At 41.9% G+C, this 23,726-nt stretch overlaps 1 protein-coding gene across 1 annotated transcript in view; it reads left to right on the forward strand.

Annotated features, from left to right (window-relative positions):
* LOC117261436 (ecto-NOX disulfide-thiol exchanger 2-like) overlaps positions 1-23,726 on the forward strand; it is a 276,266-nt gene that overhangs the window by 132,948 nt on the left and 119,592 nt on the right. Inside the window, exon 3 of the mRNA XM_033633837.2 lies at positions 18,269-18,400. Within this exon, the coding sequence (XP_033489728.2) occupies positions 18,269-18,400 (132 nt within the window). The remainder of the gene's footprint in view (positions 1-18,268; positions 18,401-23,726) is intronic.

The raw sequence follows: 23,726 nt of genomic DNA on the forward strand, positions 1-23,726 counted from the left end.
GCTGCTTCAGACATGCTTTATGTCAGCCGTAACAAATTCTCCATGTAGCATGTTATCCCCCTCGCTGCAGCACTGTCCACACGCAGCCCTGTGTGTTCCTGCGAGTCACAGAGCAGGCTGTGTTGTCTGAGTGGACACTGACTCAAGCTGGCGTCCTGGAACACAACAAATTACTTCTGACAGTGAAAAATATGGAAAACGAAACACTAAATAACCTGAAAATATTCCCAGAACACATCTGCTTACAGGTTCCTGAATTACTCTTTTATAAGTTTTCTTCTTATTTACTTTGTTTGTTAAAACAAAAGACATCTATGTCTGCGGCGTATTCACAATTTAAGGCAGTCGTAGGTGGTGTCTCCAGACTCTTCGTTTCTCTTGCTTAATTCCTGGCGGTATTAAAAAACTTAGTGAGATGCTACTGTACTTGCCTGAGTGGTATAACTCATCAAAGACAAAACAGAGATGGAATATAGCAGACTTACCTGTTCCCCAGTGTTCATGTTGCCTGAAGTTGTGTTTTGCCTTATCTAAGCTGGTGAGGAAGTAAAGTGAAAATAAACCCCGTAAGCCATGGCAATTGTATTCTCACAAGGCGGTGTCTGTTATCATCCTCTTCTCTGTTTTTAATAATAGTGTGTTGATTCTGCAGGAAATTCAGAGGTGGAAAGTGAGTCACCGCTGCCGTTTAGCTACATGTGATATATCTGTATGTGTGTACTGTATGTTGGGAGATCCAGTGTGGTATTTCTGCTGCTTATGAGTACTTTTGCAAACCATCCTCTGGTTGTAGATGATTAAGATAAAATTCTGGTTTACAGGCTGAGCGTCCACCTTGACTGACAGGAAGCTGATAAGGAGTTGCTCACTGGCAGAATACATGGTCAGTAATGTGTCAGCTGTGGAGGTTGTTCAGATCAGCGGACCCATCTGTATTTCCCTGCTTTTGATTATTCATCAGTAAACATTCTGCCCCTGCCTGTCGATGCCACTGCCTCGGTAATGGATGCTTTTATTAAGGTTGATTAGATTAATTGTAGAGGATGAAGACACATTTGCTGGCAGCAGACCCTCAAGGGTAGAAGGAGAAATGATCAATCAATCGTGTCCATCTCAAACCTCATAATGCACTGCTGATTGTTTGAAGTGCAGAGCTGGAGGAGATTTATATTGATGTAAGAGAGCTCAGGCTTTTCTCTCCCTGGCTCTATTATCTATCTCTCTCTCTCTCACACACACAGGCACTCACACACACACAAACATCCAGGGAATCTAAGTATCTGCGCCCTCTCTGCCTCCTCAGGCCAATGAAAAAGTCCTGCTTCAGTGTCTGAACGAATGCTGCTCCCTGACAACACAAAACAAGAAGAGATTTGTGTTCCGCTCATCTAAAAATGACCTCTGATATAAAAAAAGGTTGTTTACAACCACAAAAGTGTACGCCTTAGGAAGTTTTTAACAATACACTGCAAAAACAGAATACTCTCCCTTTGTATGTCTGACTTTAATAACCCTCATTCAGATAGACATACATTGTAATAAAGTGGAACAAGAACCAGGACTTGCATAAGACAGCAGACAGCAGTGTTTTAGTTTAAATATTTTTCTCTTCTTTCGACATTTTGAATTTGTAAGACATCACGCAACTGTTGTGATACCAGATGCAATCCCTGTTTCATATATGTGCAAGTCCGGTGATACCTGCACTCCACATTGCAACGACACCACTAGTTATCCATCTTCATTTACAGGTAGAAAATAGTTGGGCTGAGTGGGTTTTTTGGCTCCAAGATCCTGAGATAGCTTCTATGAAAATCGCTGTCTTCATGCTCTTTGGCTGCTTCTTTTGCTCGTGTTTATTTTCTCGTGCTTATGCAGAGCCAAGCTCTTTATATAAAGATAAATAACACAAGCAACACTAATCATTTGACCCCCGCTGGTTTCATTGTGCTGTAAGTAACAGATCAAAGCAGAGGAGGAGGGAAGTTATAAAATATTAACAATGTTGTGTCTGTGTTTGTGCAGTTGTGCACCGGGGAAAAGGCTGAGTGTTTGATTGACAAGCACATGGAATGATGTGTAAAAGCAGCTGTGCGTGAAAGTGTGTGTGTCTTTGTTCATTAAATGTTCTATGCATCTGTTTAATCATAGTGGACTACGTTTGAGGAAAATTTAAAGGGACAGTTCACCACAAAATCAAAATTCATATTCTCACTCCGACCTCGTCACACATCGCTGCCTGGTCATTGACTTTCCACGTCAATATGTGACATGCAAGGTAGCCTGGGTGCATCGGTTGTTGATGTCCTTTGGACGTTATGTCAGCTTCATCCTGTTCCAGTAATGAGTAGTGTAACTAATTACTAATGAAATTTCAGTAATAATATCAGAGTTACTCCAAAACCAAACATCTTGTTACAACGTTACTTTTGTTATCACAACATTACTGACTTGAAATACAATAAACACATCAGCGGACTCATTTGAGTCATCGTCCACTGCACAGGCACGTCATAAAGCAGCAGGCTAGTTGGAAACACTTACCTTAGTGGCTGGAAATATTCCGATAACTTTGGTTTTGTCGTGAGGAAAGATGGCAAGAACACTGCTGCTGCAGGTAGTCTTACTAAAACTCTTTCCACTGTGAAAAACACGTCTTCAAACCTCCAGTCTGAGACACCTTGACTACTATGACCAACAGCACAACAACATGAAGCTCCAGGAAATACACCTCACCAAAGATGAGCCCTCCTCAACCACAGAGATCGGCTGTAGCTCTGCACCTGCTAAAGAACCAAAACTGGATTTTAACAAATAACTGTTGGCAGGGAGTAATAAGTAAAGTAATATTACTTTTGAGAAGACTAACGAGTAATGAGTAATATATTACATTTTGAGTGTAAGGAGCCCAACACCATGCCTGTTACATGCCTTGTGTCTTTTCAAAATACGCTTCTGTTTCACAGGAAATGTGCAGTTTGCATACAGTCTCTTTCAAAATACAGGTACTACGTTGGTACAACACCATGAGTCCTTCCTTTAACACCAAACCCACATGGTTACGTTTAGCCAAAAAAAAAGCACGTGGTTAGGTTTAGAGACGAAGTACAGGGTTTGGCTTCACATTCATACAGAGAGTGAACACTGGCCTCCCAGGTGAAAGTCGGTGGTTGTTGAACCCATCCACCACATACTCAGACTTTTTGCCCCCTTAACTTACGTTGTTGTCTGGGCCGCATTTCCCCTTGACACTGTCAGGCACTGTTACACACTGAAGCACTGGTATGCAATGACTTTGGATTGAGACCGAGTAGAATATACATATGTTTCCTCTCACCTATAGTGCTATTTATCAGTCTAGATTGTTGTGTGAGTTGTCGAGTGTTGGAGATATCTGCTGTAGAGATGTCTGCCTTCTCTCCAATATAATTGAACTAGATGACACTCGGCTTGTGGTGCTCAAAGCGCCCCCAAAAAAAATACATTTGAAAAGACTGAACAGCAATGTTTCCCCGAGGATTTTTTCCAGCAGTGGTGCTGAAGTGCATGACTTTTATTTTGCACTGCCTGAGGATATCTAGCGCGTCCACTGACACAAGAAGGGCTTTAGACACATATTTGTACACAGCTGTGGATGATGACTTACATTTAATAAAATGCTTCCCATGCTGTTACAATCCACCCTGTGTGTGGGGGCAGATGTAACATTTGAAATCTGGTGTTTCAATCAATATTCTGACTCTAATATTGCTTGTAAAAACAATTCACGACTGTAAATAAGTAGAGCACAGATACAAGTTATTTATATGAAAATTTTGTCCAGATAGTTCAAGAGGTTTGTAAGTAATAAAATCAAAACAAAAAATTGTTATGACTACACCCTCCCCCACTAATCAGCCCTGTCACAGAGACAAATCAACTCAAGTCCAGAGAGATGCAGATGAGAAAGAGCTGGTAAACATGAAGACATTGCAGGTGAGCTGAACAACAGGTTATCAGTAAATCAGGGATGTTACAGTGAATGTTCAGTGTGAACTACAGTTCGTCACAACTACCAGACCAGTGAAGCTATTTCAAGGCCCAGTCACATCAAGCCGACGTCAGAGAACTAGCAGTGACTAAGGCCCCCTGCTGTGTCAAGTGACGTCACTCTGTGTCTCAGCCAAATATGTTGCACATGAGCAAACTACAGAGGCACGTACGTTCTGGGCCTGCTTGAGAGGAAAGAACTCTCCACATAGGCAGACGGCGGTAGTTTCTAATCCTCATTCAAAAAGGGGAACTAGAAGACCGTCTTGACGCTAGTTAGCACATTAACAACACAATCCAATGTTGAAAGAACAGAGCATACTGTTACCTCTCTCGGTGCTAGGTACTGGCTCCCAACCATAGTTGGGAACATGCAACTTATCATGAAATTAGCTTGGCTCATTATTAGTGGGTAACTGGCTTCTAGCAGTCCAGACCATTCTGCAGAAAATAAGGATGGCGAGGCATTCAGGTGCCATTCACCCCTTCTCTTGAGGTTTAACAGTAGCCCTGAGCTTATCTAGACACTTAAATCTACTGCTGTCATCACTCTTTGCTGCATGCGCCTTCACCATGACACCCTGAGAGAACTGCTTCCCTCTACATACACACTGAAACACATGTCACACCCTCACAGGTTACCCACAAGACCACCGCCCTTAAAATGGAAAAAGGGTGGACTGGTAACAACACTTAACATGCGCCAGTGAACAATAACACAAACCATCATGAAACATTACTGTAATCTTACCTTATGTAACAGGTTTGTTTTGGTCTCACTCCCTCTTGACTTCAGCTCTTTGTTTACGTTCCTCACTTTTGTTTCCCTTCTTGTGTGCTGAGCTGAACTGCCAATCGGAGTGATTTCATGCACCGATGGACTCCACTGGTGCCAACAGTGGAAAAAAAAGTATACACAGAAAAAAAGGTGGACGAGGGGCAACGTTGCTGGACACACCACACTGACAAGGTCGGCAGGCGCTCACCAGTGGCCCAACTTTGACCAACAATTGACTTTTTATGTCTTCTGATCAGCTCTTCTGATCGGCCTCTATACTATTCAAAAAGACTATCAGCCGATATGCATGTGTTCTGTTTATAATCTTTGCTCATCCCCGATTTAGCTGCTTAAAGTAGAGATAGTGCGGTAACTGTGTACGGGGAAATTTTCTTAGCAGCAGCGCTAATGCTAAATGCACAAAGGGGAAACAGTGCAACAGCAATGTCTCCAGAAATCATGACCTGATTACACAAGATAATCCACAGACCTTATTGTGAGCAGTTTCATGAGCTAACTTTTTTCTTTCTACCAAACTAAACCTGCCAACCATATCGCTTTGCAGAGGGAAGTGTGCATCTACTGCTAGCTCATGTAGCACCTCAGCGGTCATCCAAAGAGGACACTGTTAAGATTTACATCTTGCACTGTGGATAGAAAGAAGATAGTTCCAATGCGAAACGGCTTACAACAAGGTCGTTGGATTATTCTGAGTGACCAGGTCATGATTTCTGAAAAAAGAGACATTGCTGTCGAGTTTTTCAAAATAATCTTTTTGGAGTTTTAAGCTCCCCAAGCCAAGTGCCATCTAGTTCCATTATATCCAAGAGAAGGCAGACATCTCCATGGCCGATATCTCACTATATATAGTGAGATATCGGTATAATCGATATCAACAACAACAACAATCTAGACTGATAAATAGCACTACAGGTAAGAGGAAAAATATGGATTTTTGAATTTTGGGTGAACTGCCCATCACAAAATGTTTATTTTCACATTTTATGATAAATGTCCCGGCCTGTGTTACAAAACGGTTTCATGAGATAATACATGTTCCCTCTTTTACTACAGTCTTTTTTTTTTCCACGCGGACACACTCTGGCTCCAGTTAAATTTATGATAGATTGCTCTCGGTTGGGATGATCCAAGTTTTGTGCTGATGTAGTTTCACTCGCCTGGTTGTGCTGATGTTGTCTGTAGGTGAGGAGGATGTGTAGAGACACACACACAAACACACACACACATGCACACACGCTCAATAAGGTCAAAAAGCCATCCACTACTAGAAGGCAGTTTTGCAATCCATGCATTTTATTGTGCCTGCTGCGTGTTTTCATGATTAAGGATGCAGTTGTGCGAAGAGCCCATGAGGTTTCTCTTTCCATGTAAATGATCAGACGTCACCTTACATACATCATACCTCAACTGGCTAATGCTACATTAAGTGCTAACCCCCCTCAACCCCCCTAAATTGTGCAGCTTTTCCCTCCCAAATCATAATGGATATGGGCTGTTTATTTTCTGCATTTTCTTTATTTAATGAGCTTATTCAGGGGATAATGCAGTTTTTTGTGTAAATTCAAAGAGATAGCCATGACAGATATTGCCTGTTATTTTGTATTTGTTATACCTCTGTCATCAGCTTCCTCTTTTCTTTCTCTCTTCCTATCTCAGTCCAACTTCGCCTTCTTTTCCGCCTCCCGCTTTTACGATAGTGGTTTGCTATTGAAAGCTTGCTTATTGTGAACGAAATGGTCCCCGGCTTCTCTCTCGGCTGGGAGGTTTACAGCCAAGAGGCCTTAAAATGGCTTCATTTCCCATCAGCCCGCCCCCCCCCCCCCCCCGAGGGAGCGTTTAGTGCAGCTAAAGGCCAATCAGGAGAGTCCAGGAGATCAGTAAAGCCTCGGACTGAAATCAATCCTCAGAGTTCACGAGCTCATGACTCTGGGGCACACGGGGAATCAACTTCCCATCGACAAATTCATTTCAACCAGACAGAGTCCCTTCAGTAGGACCAAAAGCCTGTCAGTATCAATCGTTAAAAAATAAGATGCATGACATAATAATCTTGTTGACACCTTCTTGAAGCTGTGATCCTGCTTTCATTTACACATGCCAATCACAAGAGAAGCTGACAGATTTTTAACTGCTGAATTGTGAGTTCTCTCAGCTGTGAGCATGCAGATGTAAGATAAAATGAAAAAAGGAATACTGTTTCTGAAGGTTCCCACCTGTTGCTTAAACTATATGTTAAATAATTAATGTACCATCCACTGGCTGCTGGCTACTACAGTGCAAAGAAAAATGTCAGTGGATTGAAAGCAGCTGGCTGCGGGGTTCAGACCAAATTGACAGAAAGTACTGTATAACAGAGGGTACACTCTAAAATGGAAATTAAATTTTATGATCAGAGGCAGAGAAATCAAATGTAATATACTGCGGGAAATTCCTTTACCACCTCGGGCAAACCACAAATTGACTTATTAGACACCAGAAAACAGTGTGAAGAGAATCATTTGTATTTCTCAGTGAATTTATGCACTTATTTTATTAGCAAACCAATATTTACTGTGTAATGTTGACAGTAGGCTGAAATAGTGCTGACTCAGAACACAGGCGACTAGACTCAGCTCATGAGTTGACATTTTACAATATCTGACAAAGCAGGAAATGTAAGTCATCAAAAAGCACAAAGAAAATGACAAGCGCTGAAGAATTTGTCTCTGCCTAATTAAATTTGCAGTGTAATTTGGCACTACAGGCACAAGGATAGCTCCTCATTCATCATTAGATAGGTGATAATATGCTCCGAGTACAGTATGTCTATATTAATGTGTAATTGTAGAGATGAACTATTGTGTCACAGAAAAGAAAACGTTCCTCAGGCAGGAAAAGGAAGGAAACAAGTTTTATTGAAAGCCCTCACTGAGTCGGGTATGTTGGGTTAAAAGGTCGACTGGTTTCGACCTTGCACTGTCTTCATCAGGGTGGAATGAAAGACTGACTGAACATTTGGCCTCTAGAGTTTTGGGAGCTTAAAGTTTGTTTTGCAGGTTTTTTCTCCCCAGGCTTTTGATACTTAAGGAAAAAGTAAAGCATGGCGTCAGTTACATTTGAGACTCTCGGCAAATCCTTGTCTAACTCCACTGATTTAGCATCGCACCTCGACAACAACAACATCAGACTCAGGCTTGACAGTTTAAAAATATCAAAAAAAGTATCAAGATTGATTCAGCAGAACTGGAGATATTGTCTTTTTTTATTCCACACATTTGTCTTACTTGTCAAAACCCAGTGCTGAGATTACCCGCAGTACAAGTCGACCTCCAACTGTTGGCTCAGAGAGTCAGGTGTGTTCTTCTAGTAGCCATGAACGGCTAGCCTCCAGCAGAGTTAAGGATCTGTCTACAGAGATCTGGTAATGTGGCGTGGCCCAGCAATTAAAGTGCTGCGTGCTTTAAAATTAATTGGTCCCATTCAGCAACTACTTCTGTCGATGTCCTCCCATTCGGCATCACACCAACTTTGGCCTTGCATAACCTCCTTGCCGAACCCAAAGTGCTACAACCATTCGATCTGCAGAACAGTAGAGACACCTGACGAGTACTGTGTTCCCCCCAGAGGACCGCTTCGCTCTCAGCTGCTTGGTTTAGCGTCTGCTGCATGCTCTCTTCCTGCTTTGCCTTGCCTCAATAAAAGTCAGCCCAATTGGTTCCCCCCACACCTGTCGCTCATCAGGTAGTCTCGCTCACCAGACCTTTCTCAAGAAAAGAAAGGTCTGGCTGGGCCGACTATCACTTGGAGACTGGAGAAAGAAACGCCCCGGCTGCTTGTACTTCTTTCATCCAATCACAATCGTTCTGGGCGGTGCCACAGCAACGGTGCGCTTGGAAAAATATTGCCGGGGGGAAACAGGTTTTGGTGTAATACGCCCACAAAAATATCACCTACAGGACGCGAACCATGGCAGAAAAATGGCTACATCCCCGCAAGATCAAACACTGCAAAAGTTAGTAAAGGACGTGTTGAAAACCGTTGAAAACTTCTACACAACCGGAGGTGGTAGGGCGGGACTTCAGCGGGTGGCTCGTTCCGCCCAATGAGAGGCTGATCTCTGCAGCAAACTTCCGCCCACTCAGACTACTCATCAGGTAATTAGGTCATATGCCTCGGGCTGTGGGTGCGTCTTTGAGGGTCATGACAGTTACTCAAGTTACTACTCCGCTCCAAACTGGAAGTCTTCCATCCTAACCAGCGCCGCCTCAAGTGACCAAGTGATCAACACCACTCTCATGTCTATATGGTAAGTACAAAGCTACAGCCAGCAGATGATTAGCCTAGCCAGGCATAAAAGAGCAAGAACAGTGGAGACAAATTCACCCACCAGCACTTGTAAATGTTATCAATTAACACATTATATCATATTTTCACATAAGGAACTGACGCAGTGACAGATGAGACGGAGCTCGACAGGTAACCAGCAGACACAGATTGGCAGTTTTAGTAATTAATGAATGCAGGGTTAATCAGTCGGTTATTATGTCTCTTGACAAGGAAGCGTTTTTTTCTGAAAACCTCAGACTGCCTCTGTAACTGTAAATGATCCAGTGATGCTGTCGTTGCCATGATCAGATTTTATAGGAAAAACAAGCAGATGTTGATGATAGACATGTTGCATACGTGTGCAGTATTAACCGATCTGGAAAGAAATTTGGCTGAAATGACATTTTGCAGATTTTTTTCTACATGATTGTTTTGTTGATATGTTTATTGTATGTTGATTGATTTGTGTTTATTCCAAAATATTTAACCTATAGAAAAGCATGGCATATAAGTAGCTGGACAAACATTCATGAATGGAAGTCAAAAGATGCCTGTTAAGCGCTACGCAAGTGTTACTGGCTTGAACTTGTTACCTTATACCTTATCTGTCAGCCTGGTCAGTATCTTGTCCTTTGAGGCCCACATCAATAATGCATACTTTCATCTAGGAAATATTAATCGTCTTCACCCATCACTTACACCTCAGAGTCGCTGCTATCCTCATTCACTCTTTGGTTACAACCAATATTGATTATTGCAGTTCTGTCCTCTTTGGTCTTCCTCTCACGTGTCTTCATAAACTCCAGTTGGTCCAGAATCCAGCCGCCCGTATCATTACTAGAACCCCCTCCTCTCACTATTTTCCAGCAGCTTCACTGGCTTCCTGTTAAATATGGCATTGATTTCAAGATCCTGCTCCTCACCTTTGAGGCCGTTCATAATCAAGCCCCTTCCTACCTGTCTGACCTCCTTCATATCTACACACCCTCCTGTAGGCTTAGATCCTCCTCTGCAATCCAACTCACATCAACATCTGCCTGCTTGACTACCATAGGTTTTAGAGCCGTCAGCCGTCTTTTTTAACTGTGGTGTGCTTGAGTGCTGTGAAAGGTGCCTATAAATAAGATGCATTGTTAGTATTATTATTATTATTGTTATCATTATTATTATTATTATTATTATTATTATCCTTACCTTTGTTGGTTGGATTGGTTAAGTTTAGTCAAAAGGAGTAAGACTGGTTAGGGGTAAAGGGTAAAGCCAATCAAAAGAAGAGTTTGGCAGAGTAGGGTGGGTCATGCCTTTGCTATCCTAGGACACACATGCATAGGACAGGGGAGCAGTGGATGAAGATACACAGCCTCTTTCATTACCTAATTCAAAACCAATTAGTGTTTTATTCATGTACAAGGCTGCTTAACTGTCATGCAGCCGCCCACCACTAGTAGGTGCTACAAAGCCGTCAGACAGCAGTCCTTCTCCCCACGGTAATGCTCGAGTAGACTCGAGTTTTAAAACAGCATGGTGGGAAACTGGAAAGATGTCCTCTCGCAAAACCAGCACGGTTTGGCAGTAGAGCTTAGACCGAGCCCAAAAAATCCAGCCCGACCCCACCCGAGCCCGTGCATGTTCTGTCTGAGCCTGGCCCAGCCCGTCCCTTTAACTGTAATTACGAGCCCGAGCCCAGTTTAAACCTGACATTTTTTTAAGGATAGGAACGTGGACATTAAAGGCTGACTTACGTCTTTCTTTCCATGGCAAGTCTTCGTCATGTGCCGCTTGAGTGTCGAGGTCCCCGTCTTTTTGCTGTCATGTACCAGCATCGCGCTGCACTTGGTTCACTCGACGAAGCCGACACACACGTTGTCACCGTCGACAACTCACATGTGACTGTAAAACAACATGTAAGCTTCTGTAAAAGTAACATTTTAAAAATTCAACACATATTGTATGCATTTAAACAGTGCAAATTCTTATGTCAATACAGAACATTTCTCCTTACTGCAATGCCATTAGTGCATTGGATGACACGTCTGATGACATTTCAAATGACATCGCATGTGCGACGACTTCCGGTCGGCTGGAAAATGCAGAAAAACGCAAAAAAATCGCCCCCGCAAATATTGCGGACTTTCATTGAATTTGCGTTAATTATTGCGTTTGCGATTTTCTGGAGGGACTGATTAGTTGGTTCCATAACCTAGGTCTGTTATGAGGAACCCAACCCGTCCGAGCCCGAGGATAGTGGCGGGAAACTACAGCGGGCTTGGGCAGAGAATCTAAACTCTATTTGGCAGTACTTTGATCTAGAAAATTAATTCAGCAGCAATTAATCTTTTTTGAGATGTTATATTATTTGTTAACTTTAAGTGAGTTGTTGTCAGATAATGTGCAGGGTTTACATTCAAACTGCACGATGCAACATGCCTTTCATTTCAGCTGAAATTTGATTATAATTTAGATGTTGTTTTATTAACTTTAAAGTGAATTGCTAACATTTCTGTCAGTGCAAGGTTCAAGTGCCCCGCATTTCAGAGGCAATTCATTTATTTTAGATGTTATTTTAGTGGTTAACGTTTGACTGAGTTGCTGTCATTATGCAAAGTGTTTTGTACTTCAGAGGCATTTAAAATCTGACACGGTTGTTGAAGATTGTGATGAAAGGCTTCAAAGGGCTCCTACTACACACAATATTTTTGCAACAGTGTTTCAAATACTAATATAAATTTTGACTGTTTTCTGAGTGTTTCCCTTTTTTAGACTAGTTGACAAGTCTTTCAAATTTTCGTTTAGTCAACAAGGAAATTAGTCGCCAGGAACATCCCTAGTTCTAGGGCCTCTCTGCCTTACCTGGGACCTATTCAGAAAGCCTCTTCCACGCGCCTACGTGGAAAGCCTAAGGCGGAGAGAGCACACCTCTCTGCCCTTCCATGCGCCTTCATGGAAAGCCTAAGGCAGAGAGAGCAGCAGCAAAGACCCCCCGGGAACAGAACATCAATGACAAACAGAAATGACATTGATAAGTCAGACACATGAACAGGATACTCCAAACCCAATCATACACGGGCTCATTCATGTTCACGTCAATGCACTCAGTGACTTCTTCAGTGTCTGAAAATTCATTGTGTTGAACAGCATGGTGCCACATGTTGAAATAGCCTTTGGACAAACCAAAGTCAACCAGTGGCGACCAGCTGAGACTGATCAGATGAGAGCGGTCCCAGATGCCTCTCATTAATGCATTTTGACTCATTATCAAACTTTGCCTTAACCTTGACCCAATCTCCTCTTGAATCACCAGCTTAAAAGTACGGGGCTTTCAACTGTGACTCTGTTAATGAGACACACAGCTTCATCGAGCCAAGGTGTCTCTTTGGGGTGAATTGGTTTTGCACATTACTGGGACTATCAATTGCTTCCGACAGATGATGTGAGCGGGATATGAACATGATGAAATGAAAAGCAAATATCTGACAGTTCAAATAACATCAGATAGATGCAGATAAAGTGTTTTAGAGATGACTCTGCTGGTTTTATATTAAATTGTTTGCAGTATCATAAAGTTTAGATGCGGGTTTGTTGTCTCTGCTTGATTTTGTTTTATTGAGCTGCACATGCTTCTGGTGCAGTGTGTGAAATTGTATCTGCTTTGTTGTTTTATAGATACAAAACCGCTGCTGTTCTTCATCAATAGTTGGCTGATCAGCTAAGGAATCTCATGAAAACACAGTAATTGCACCAAAAAAAATACAGTCCCCAAATCTTAAGACAACCAGACATTAATCCACTTAGTTTGAATGTGAGAAGGATTATAAACTTTTTATAGAAAAATAAGTGTGTGTCAGCGGTATCGACATCATGTTTGAGTCAAACAAATGACTCATCAATGAGGTCAATTTGAACATGATGAAATTAGGAAATTATAGTGCCAACATGCGAGGAAGGATTGCACACAGATGGAGAGAGTGGACCACATTTCATTTAGGAAGGAGAGCTTCTAATTTTCTGAGAGCGCACACACAACGGTAAATGTACTTGTGTTGATTTGTTGTTGATTTGTACATCAGGGTGCAGAGATGATCGACATGACGCTGGTGTAAATACACTTAGTAAATAACTAACCACAAGTTTGGCAAATGATCATAAATTGAGCTGCAAAAATAACAGGGGACTTTACCATGGATCAGCACTCTGCTTTTAAACATCATCACTCAAGACAAGCCATCATCAGTTTAAGACACACCTTCAAGGAGATAGCCCTGTTGTAATGGAAATGCAAATCCCTGCTGTGCTGGGCTGACGGCCCAAACCAAACCAAGCCAAGCCAAGCCAAGCCAGCCCATGACTGTTAAAAAGGGGTACAAGAGTGGGCCCATGCCATAGCTAACACAGTCATCCTCAGCCTCCAGCAGTTAAATGGCAAACTAATCATCAGTTGGATCATAATGAGCAGTTAGATGTCCTGAGAAATAAAGGAATTATTCACATTGTTAGACCTGGCCTTTAGAAATCTAGATCTCGGTCTGGAGGGTAGGAATTAAATTCTCCCTGCAGAGGTTGAAGCTACTGTTTCCTCGGTCAAGAATAAACTTTCACACTTGACCAAGGACAAATCTGTTTGTACAAAGATGTCAAAAACATGGCATTGTATATGATTTATATAACTACTATTGTGTTTTGTATCCAGTAGCTCAATATGAAGAATTAAATGAGGGATAAACAGTCAAATAGTTCAGATTATATACTGTGGCGTTGCCAGTGAAGTTCTGCAGCTAATTGCTTGTTTGATTGCTACTACAAACCAAAAGTGCACAGTCATCTTGCTAAGACATTATTCATGACTTCAGATTGCTGTCAACTAGTTACTTTACAATCACTCAGCCTTACTGTCGTGCAATTAAAACAAATGTTGTTACTGGCAACATTTGTTAAGCATTTGTTGCCATTATTGGCATGTGTACGTGACGGCTCATCCAGCTCTGAGCACCTTTTTGCTGACAAATGGTACAAACCTCGTAAAGATTGATTCATCAGTTTTCATCTAATGGGTAACTGATGCTTTTCCTTACTTTGTATTCCAAAGTAGCAGCCCCCACAAACACACACCACACTACGCTCTGACTAACTCTGAGCTGGCACGCAATCTCGTTTGTTAAAAAAGATGTAAAAAAAGTGGAGAGTTTGCCGATGGCAGAGGGAAGATAACAGCGTCACGGGGTGAGAAATAGTAGTCAGGAAGCTATTTCTGGGCACATTCCCAACTGGGCCAATATCTGACCTCTTTTCCAATCCAAAATCAGCGTTTCACTGCCAGCAGGACAGCAGGCAGTCTGTTGTTATACCCTGCATTAGTTTCATATAGACTCTTATCACTCCTTGTGTTGCAAACCTGCGTTTCAACAACCATGGATGTGTAGTAAACCTTTATGTTTCACCACTTCACTCCTCCAACTGTATTATCCCCTCTCTGAGTGTGCCGCCACCCAGGCAGCAGGACAGCTAATAGGGTTGTAAGCAGTTAACAGGCCTGTGAAGCTCCTGTCGGGAACATTAACATAGCAACACCTCAACAATGAGTGTGTTATCAGGCCTCGCCATGGCAACATACTGACAACTTTTAATTCGTGGGTCTGAGCGGGGACGCTGTTGTTGGGTTAGTGGAATTTTTAGACGGATATTAATTAGCAGAATGAAAGGCAATGTAAAATACATATGACGAGCACATTGCAGATGGTTTCCTCTTTGTCAAAGTCGCTTTACGAAACGCAAAGCTACCAGCCTTAAACGTTAATTAAAAGATAAATGGTTATGGTTGAAATGTCAAAATGGCATCATATTTACTTTCATGTGGAAACATCTTGCTGTTTGTAAACATCTCGCCGGCATATTTTTAGAGAAGCAGCACAAGAAGCGTCTCTGTGTTCTGCCAGCACAGGACTGAAATTGCTTACCCGAATGAGTTGGTATAACAACCGCAGACATGAACAAGCGAGGGACCGCACACATACACACACACTGAGAGTACAAGTGAAGCAGGCGTTGGGGAAAAACTTTTCTTGAGGTGTAAAATCCCAGTGCTGTTCAGTGCTGGTTTGTTTTCCTACAGTTAAACTAAGTGGCAGGGAAGAGGAGGACAGGCTTGTGGCTCAGCCAGCAGCGGCACGCCACTCTGTAATTTACAGGTCTGCCAGCAAGAGCTCAACCAGCAAGAATTGTAAGAGTACTTAAAGCTGTGAAATGAACTCCAGATCGGGAGAATGAGCCGCCGGTGGATGTACGATGTGTTCCTGTTGACTTTACTGCAGGGTCTTTATCTATGGGGATCTGAATGTGTTTGCTTTTCTATGCAAGACTTAGGGCTTGGCAGAGAACCACCAGCCTGAGGTTTTGTGTGGCAGATGATACTGTATGTGCGTTTGTACTGGTAGGTTTGAGAGTTGTCAGTGTTTGTATGCCGCAGAAATAATGTGTGCATTTGCACTTTGCTCTGAGGCGATGTTATATGTATACTGTCTTTGTGTTTTGTGCATCAAGTTGAACTTTGGTCAGGTCTTGTATTTATTACATTTCTAAGATTTGCACTGCTGTGAAGGTTCAACTCAGGAATGGATAATGTTGAGTGTGAGGAATGAAACACATTTATCAATCTGAAGTGAAGTGTCTGACAAGTGAGCAGCATTTTTGTGTTATCAAAGTTGAAGTTGGAGTTTGTCACACCAAAGAAAGATATGTTATTAATAACCTAGCCAAATCTGAATGATTAAAAAATTAAATTGCCAAGAATATAAAATTGTGAGCAGCAGTGTTCTCTGCTCTGAAATGCTGGAAGCCTGTCTGCTGAAGGCCAGACTTTCTTAGTCCATGCTGACATATCGCAGCAACAGGGCAAAGCAGTCGACAGAGCGTCAGTGTGTGACAAAGTAGCGTTTTTGTTTTTTCTTTTTCCTGGTGTCTGGACTTTTATTTAAGCTTGCACTTTTGTAAAATGTTTAAAGATGTAAAATGTTGTTTAAAAACCTCAGCACACTCCAAGAAATTATTCACAGGGTAAGTGGATAACTCTTAAAATAAGTTTTTCAGCATGAAAAATTAAGTTTGTCACATAAACATGTTTTAGTCAGTTGACAATTTATTTTAAGAAGCTGGACAAAATCAAAAATATTTTTGACATTTTTGAGTAGGTTGGAATTCATATAGATAAGTTGGAATATCTTGAATAAAATAATTTAGCCACTAAATGTTAGCACAACTTTTGGATACATATTAGGTTGGTTCAACTTAATCAAACTTTTTGAGCTCAAAGAAAATCATGTTGCTTATACTAAACTAATTGATCAGATTATAAAAGACTCATAGGACTGACTCAATAATGCAAGAATTAGAATTTACTTTAAAAAAAATGCATTCAAGTAGTACCTTATTTTTTTAAGTTGATTAAGTGGGTTATGTTTTTTAGAGTGCATTAACGGATTTCATTTTTTCTTTAAACAATATTTATTTAAAAAAAAAAACACTTAGGAAAACATTTGCTGTTTGCCCAAAACGTTCTGTAGCTGTCACATAAAAATAATGGGAAAAAAACAAGTCTGCATAGCTTCTGCAAACAGTCGATTGTAATCTGGTCAAATGCATGTTGCAAGCTTGTGACGATTGTCAAGTCAAAACTTAATTGCTCAGATGTTTGATGTTTCATCTTGTTGACAAACACAGACGATGGTAAAAGATGGTAGGTGCCAGTGGGTAGGTTGGTACTTACTCAGCTGGGATGTTTTCTCTGCAGATGGGTCATCTCCTGTCTTGGCCTCCTTGGTTTCTTGGCTGGGTTTGCCAAGTCAAGTTATGGCGGTAGCGTCTCAAGTGGGGCTGTTGGTTCTGACCACCTTTGCCACCCTGAGTATCAAATATTTAATTTAAAATAAGCTGGAAGGTAAAGCTTTCAATTTACTGGTCCATCTACATCCAAAGTCGTAGGGTGGCTGGGCTCAGCCTTAGAGATAGGGTAAGGAGTTCAGACTTCCGGAGGGAGCTCAGAGTAGAGCTGCTGCTCCTTTGTGTGGTTCGGGCAGCTGATCAGGATGCCTCCTGGGTGCCTCCTGTTAGAGGTGTTTCGGGCACGTCCAATTGGTAGGAAGCCCCGGGGTAGACCCAGAACACACCGGAGGGATTACATATCTCGTCTAGCCTGGAAATGCCTTGGGGTCCCCCAGGAGGAGCTGGAACTAGTGCCACCTTTATTCATAATATTGGCACCCCTGGTAAATGCAAAAAAGAAGAGGAAAAAGTGGTGTGACATCCAATCAAATGTTCAAATTGAATGCAAATACTCAAAACTACCCTGTTTGGAGTTATACATATTGTATCAGCTAACGTGTTTATTCACCACGGGCAAGTATATTTTAACTCCAAGACATGTCACATCAGACAATATTTAGGATCTACTCTTAACCAGCTCAAATTTAACAGTGTTTCTAAGTTACAGGTTGTATTCTTAAGTATATGAGTAGGAGTGAAAGTTAAGAGTTTTTACTTTAACTTTAATTTAGTCCAACATTTCACTTTTAGGTAATTACTTGCTCTGTTTTTCAGTTGCAGTAGCTGGATGCTGTTCTGAACACTTCATAAACTGAATATAGAACAGCACAGGGTGTCTGTGTGCTCGTCTTTGTGTCTGTACATGTGTGCAAAAGCATTTTCATTCAGCTGGAACATTTTGAACAGAGGTCATAGGTCGCTGAAACAGGAAGCGCCAAGAGGCCAGGCTGTTGAACCTCTGTGCGGTAGTTTCAAACAACTTCATGAAGAGGAATATATTGTACATGACAGTGTTGTAAAAGTCAATATAGAGTCAGACTGAAAGCTGGGTCACTGTGGCCTCTCGTCTCCTCTCTCCTGTGACAGAATTGAAATAAGGGGGGAGATCACAAAGCACTCATGTCAATAAGGTATAAGATTTTGTCATAAAAGAAAGCCAAAGATCTGACACCTTAAATGTAATCCCCGTTTTGACCCTGGACTTTCCCTCAACCCGTCTAAATCAGTGCACATCTTTCTTCTTCTTTTCTTTTTTTTTGAATCATTTGAAAAGGGAATTTTAAATCTCACTCTCTCATTCCTCTTGTGTGTGTTTCTCTCCAGATGCAAACCATAACCTCACCATGGCTTCTAACTCCATGACGATGCCCATGTCAGACCCCAGCGCCTGGGCAACAGCCATGAGCAACCTGGGGATGCCTCCGATAAGCATGACTGGACAACAGCTCTTGCCAGGTACCACAGAAACAGGTCACAGTGAATATATTGATGGGGGAATTTCTGTCCCACAGCTCATAAAAAATGAATTTGTTAGATTTGTGTTGACACTTTTTGTGGTTAGGAGATAAACTGTAAGTAAGGTATAGCTGCATACAGAGGTGGGAGAAACAGCCGCCTAAAAGTTACCTTTTTTGGTTGCTGCCTTGAATCACAGACAGGCTGGGAAGAATGTGTGTAGGAGGACATATGAGTAACAATGTTTCCTCCCCCTCCGCTGCCCTCAAAGTGCCCTTGAGCAAGTCAGTGAGCATTAGCACCGGAGCAGTTGTACTCATCGCACTGGGCAGCTCCCCATGCGTCAGTGTTTGAATGTCTGGAGTTTCCCCTCCTCTGCATCTACTCCCCCAGGCAGTAATAATTAAGGATGTGCTGTTAGCTCATTTTCCTGCTTAAGTAAAGGTTTTAAAATGCCAAATGTGTCTGGAGGATGACGACGTGTGTGTTTTTATACCTGTGTGGGGCGGTAAGTCATCCTTGTCTGACTGTACAAAGTCCAGCTGGAGCTCAGGATGTTTACAGTACTTGTGGTAACACCTTTAAGGAGTTCCCTTGCTGATCAAGCTCTCGGAGGAGTTAGTAATCCTTACCCAGCCCCCATGGGGTTGACTCGGTTCATCCTGTTTGGCTGAGCAAGGAAGTTTTAGTGTAGGTGAAGGATTGTTTTGCATTTTTATGCCTCCGCTCTGGCAACAGCCATGACCGGAGGTATTGTGTTTTTGGGTTCTCCATCCATCTGTCTGTAAAAACTTCCGTCCATCTCATTCTTGTGAATACAGTATCAGGAGCGCCTTGGATTTGGCACAATGTCCGCTGGGACACAAGGATGGATTGATTCGTAATTGTTGGTCAAAGGTCACTGTGACGTCACAAAACATGGTTTGACATAACTGAAGAATTCATACACTTATTACGAGAAAAAAAAAAACATACCAACCAGCCTCAATCGTGTGAAAATTGGAAGACATTGTTCTGAAGCTCAAAGAGGTCGGGAGTTGGAGTAGGGGCACATATGTTCAGCAATGTACTGGGGTTGATGAAATTTTATATCTTAACACTTTCACCGCCAGAGTATTATTTTTAAGTTGCCAGCCACTGCCAGCATTTGTGAACACATTCACTCATCTGTCAGGACCTACAGAATAATTTGTTCAATGAATATGTGAACAGTATATACATGAAACTAAAGAGGAGGCCCTCTATTTTTAAACACAAAGAAACATTTTATTCATTCTTATTCCAACCCTTTTATTGTCAACACTTGAATTTGTGCATTTTCATAAAAATCAAAGAAAAAAAAACATTTCAGACAAAAAAAATATATTTTTGTCAAAGAATGCCATTTTCAAAAACAAAATGCATTTCACATTTACATTTTTTTTTCTCATTTCCTTTTGTCAATTTGAATTGTATAAATGAAAATAATAATAATAGTAATTATGAAAATAATATTCTCTTTGATAGCGTAACAGGTTGCCACGTTCAGTGTCAGTACTGTTGTCTCCCACTCCTCTGTCATCGTCTTGTCCATGTGTTGCTGACACCGTCATGGAGATCCTGTTTCGTCCCACCAAACTCGTTTGCTTCTTCGTCCAAATCAGATTCAGAATGTTGATCAAAACAGGAATTATCGGAGTCTGAGTCCATCAACACGCTTGCGCAACCGTAAACTTTTCAGTCAGTGCCAGCATTTTCATGCGGTTTACAAGCTGCAACATCTTCTTCCGGATTCCAGCAGATCTTCTTCTTCTTTTGTTTTTGGACACGGCAGTGCTGTTTTATTTCACAAGATGTGTAACAGCGCCCCCTATCTTATAACAGTGAGAACATGGATTGCCGGAATATCTTGTCAACGGTAGGGAAGCGTTTTGTCATAAATGACGGGAAATCTTGTCAAAGGCGGGGATAGTATATAAGGTCAAAGGTCAACTTCACTGTGACATCATATATGTTCTGCAAGAATTTTTTTTTTTTTTTGCCGTTATTCAACGCTATAACTCTGGAACAGATTGGAAGACATTTGGTCGGATACTGAATTGGTGACACTAATCTTGGTTGACACTGTGATGATTGTATAGATCTTCATGCTGCTGGGTTGAAGATGTGTGTCAAGCATTAGAGTTTTAGAATTTAGAGGCATTATCTACTGTCATGGCAGCAAATGTCTCCGGACAGACATGGATGTTAATTGCAACTTAACTGGTTGGCAGAGGGAAACAGCTGCAAGGAGGTAATTCTAGTTGGAAATTATTTGATTTCTTGCCCAGCATGTGACGAGAAGGTCGACACTACTCCCATGTCTGTACAAATGAAGCTCCTGCTTCAGTGGCTGGTTAGACACTGACAAGACTTATTCATCTAACCAAAGAAATAATCTTGGGCATAAAACCACAAATTGTCTTTTTACTCTTTGGTTTTTCATTAGATTAAACAAAGGAATAAAAACATGTTGCGTGGCTAGCATTGGAGGCACTTGTAGGCAGATTTTGTTACCTTGGTCAGAGCCAGGCTAGCTGTTTCCTTCTGTTTCCAGTCTTAATGTTAAGCTAAGCTAACCAGCTGCTGGCTGGAGCTTCATATTTTTCAGAAAGATAGGAGAGTGGTATCAATCTTCCAATCTAACCTAATGCAAGAAAGAAAATATTGATACTTCCCAACATGTCAGACCGCTCCAATAAAAGAGACGTCAGCCTGTGTGCATAGAAATGAGAGTTAAGATGTCCAACTACTGCCGGCTTTGGTCAGACCACACGGGGTCAGCCGCTAAAAAGGTGCCAGCGTGTGTGTGTGTGTGTGTGTGCCGGGATATCAAACGCGCCAAGTTTACAACAGAGGGGTTTAGGAGAAGATAATGTTTCTGCATGCTGATCCCTTCTTTATAACCTAGCTCACTTTAAGTCAAGATATATAAACACGTCAACATCCCTATAATCCCTCTAAGGCCTGGTTTCCTTAAACTACAGTTCACGCCCCCATCTGAGGCATGAGCACACTCCTTTTCTTGTAAAGTGTGACTCAGTGGATACAGCTGTGCCCTGAAAACACAAATACACAGTTAAAGTGTAATAATAAAAACTCAATCAACAATAAAGAAGTTATTTGTACAAATACCATAAAGTTCAGTACACAAGATGGTGGTTTATGTTCTTCTCTATAGACTGTATCTCTAGGAAGAGGCGAGCATAAACAGCTCACTTTATTGAAATAAGAATACAGTTCCCCAGTTTAATAACATGCTGCAGTGTTGTGCCTGCTATTAAAAAATTATCAGCCTCATCTCCAAAGTGATCTGTGTTTTAAAGGCAGTTTCAGACTAACAGCAGGCAATACATACAAGTGAAGCGGGTGTTGATTGGTACACCACATTAAAAAAGCGCTGAATTCCCTCTAATGAGGCGTTTGCACAGCATTTAATTTAGTGGAGCTGGTATTTTCTGTCAGTCAGGAATAGTATTTCATGAGAAAAATACTTGTGTGAGCAGTTTCTCTCTCAAATGGCTTTCATAAATACACTTTTAACTCATCTACATTGATTTGCAAAGTGTCACAAGGAGGGTTGCATTTATTCTGAACTATATTTAAAAGTAATAATTTAAAAGGAAAATCATTAAATCGGAATAATAAGAGACTCTGAATTCACTAAAAGATCAACACTCCTCATTACAAGGTCTCATTACTATACTGTAATAACTTTACACAGTACGTCATGTACCAGGAGTCAATAGTTGCCACAGGACAAGAGCAGCAGCCCTCAGAGCTCACCCTGGAGGAAAGAGCTTTGAACCCCAGACTAAAGTGCTAATTATTCATTTCACGTAGCTGTGAGGATCTGTGAGAGTTCGCAAGATGTAAATTGAGTCATCCGTTCAGATAATGCAGACATTTGTGCATCAGGGCTGACCTGGGCGCTGCATACCAACTCAGTGGTGAGAAAAGCAAGGCAGAGACGAAAACCCTGGCTGTTTAAGGCCGAAATTTCGCGTCATGATTCTACCTTGCCGTCTTTATAAGGAGGTACAAACAGCACCAAATCTCATCTGTGTGAAAGACAGCCAGCAGGGCAGGACCATGGACGGGACAGGCATGACGTTTTGACGACAAGTTATGTGTGTGACCCACAGCCGGGAGATTTAAAAAGCAGTTAGCAGCCTTAGCAGCTGACTTAAAGAAGAGGCACAGCAGCCAAAAATGTCTTCAAACTGGGGACACAATGAGGTATGGGAACTCCTTACCCTCCAAGCAGTGGACGAAATCAACCATTAAACAGCTGAACACTGAGTTATTGTTATTTCCATGTAATGCCATTGTTATTGTTTATATAGCGCTGGTGCTTTGTATGTAGACCTATTGTGCGTGGGACAGATGTGAAGCTCTGGCATCCCTGCACTAAAATGATCAACTTCTCCTCCATATTTCTCACAGTCTGATACTTACAGAAGAAGGGAAAGATATCGGTCGGCTGTGATTGATTGATTGTAATGCACCTGCTGCGTTCCAAAGATGAACTCAGTTTATCTCAGGGCACAGCTGTAGCACCCTGGAAAATGAGCACTTGTGAATGTGTGCGTGAATTTGAGGGTTCAAAAAACGGGCGTGTGCACAGCCACTGATTCTGCCATTGTTTGGCCTTGTATAAAACTAGCAAAGGTGGTGTAATAAAGGGACTTTGTAGTGGCCCTTTCACGTAACCTCTGCGTAAAAAGGGCTTTAGACGCCTGAGGAAATTCCAGGTATCCCCTCAAATACGGAGGAATTTCTACTCCTGCACCATAGAGAGCTTCCTGACAGGGAACCTTATGGCCTGGTGCAAAAACACCACTAACGACAGGACCACAAGGCCCTGCAAAGAGTGGTTCATTCAGCTGAACATACTCTATCCTGCCTGATGGATGTTTACACCAAGTGCTGCACGAATAAGGCCAAGGGAATTATTAAAGATCCCAACCAGCCGGATAACTGCCTCTTCTTCCTGCTGAGGTCGGGAAGAGGGTACCAGTTAGACCAGACCAGCACTGAGAGGCTCAGGATGTGGTTCTACCCTCAGGCAACAAGGAAGACCCGGCCTCAGACCCCCCCTGACAGTACTGACAGGATGACATTTCACTGAGATTGTATTTACATGATTGCATGTGACAAATGAACAAATTGATTTTTAAGTCTACCTGCAGCCATGAAATTGATCAACTCACCATCTGTGTGTGAGAGAACTTCCGATTGTGTGGACACCAGGTGAACAGAATCACGTCCACTGCCAGTGTCTGCAGCCGTGTTCGTCTTGGATTAT

The sequence above is a fragment of the Epinephelus lanceolatus genome, chromosome 7, assembly GCF_041903045.1.
Source record: "Epinephelus lanceolatus isolate andai-2023 chromosome 7, ASM4190304v1, whole genome shotgun sequence".
NCBI lineage: Eukaryota > Metazoa > Chordata > Actinopteri > Perciformes > Serranidae > Epinephelus > Epinephelus lanceolatus.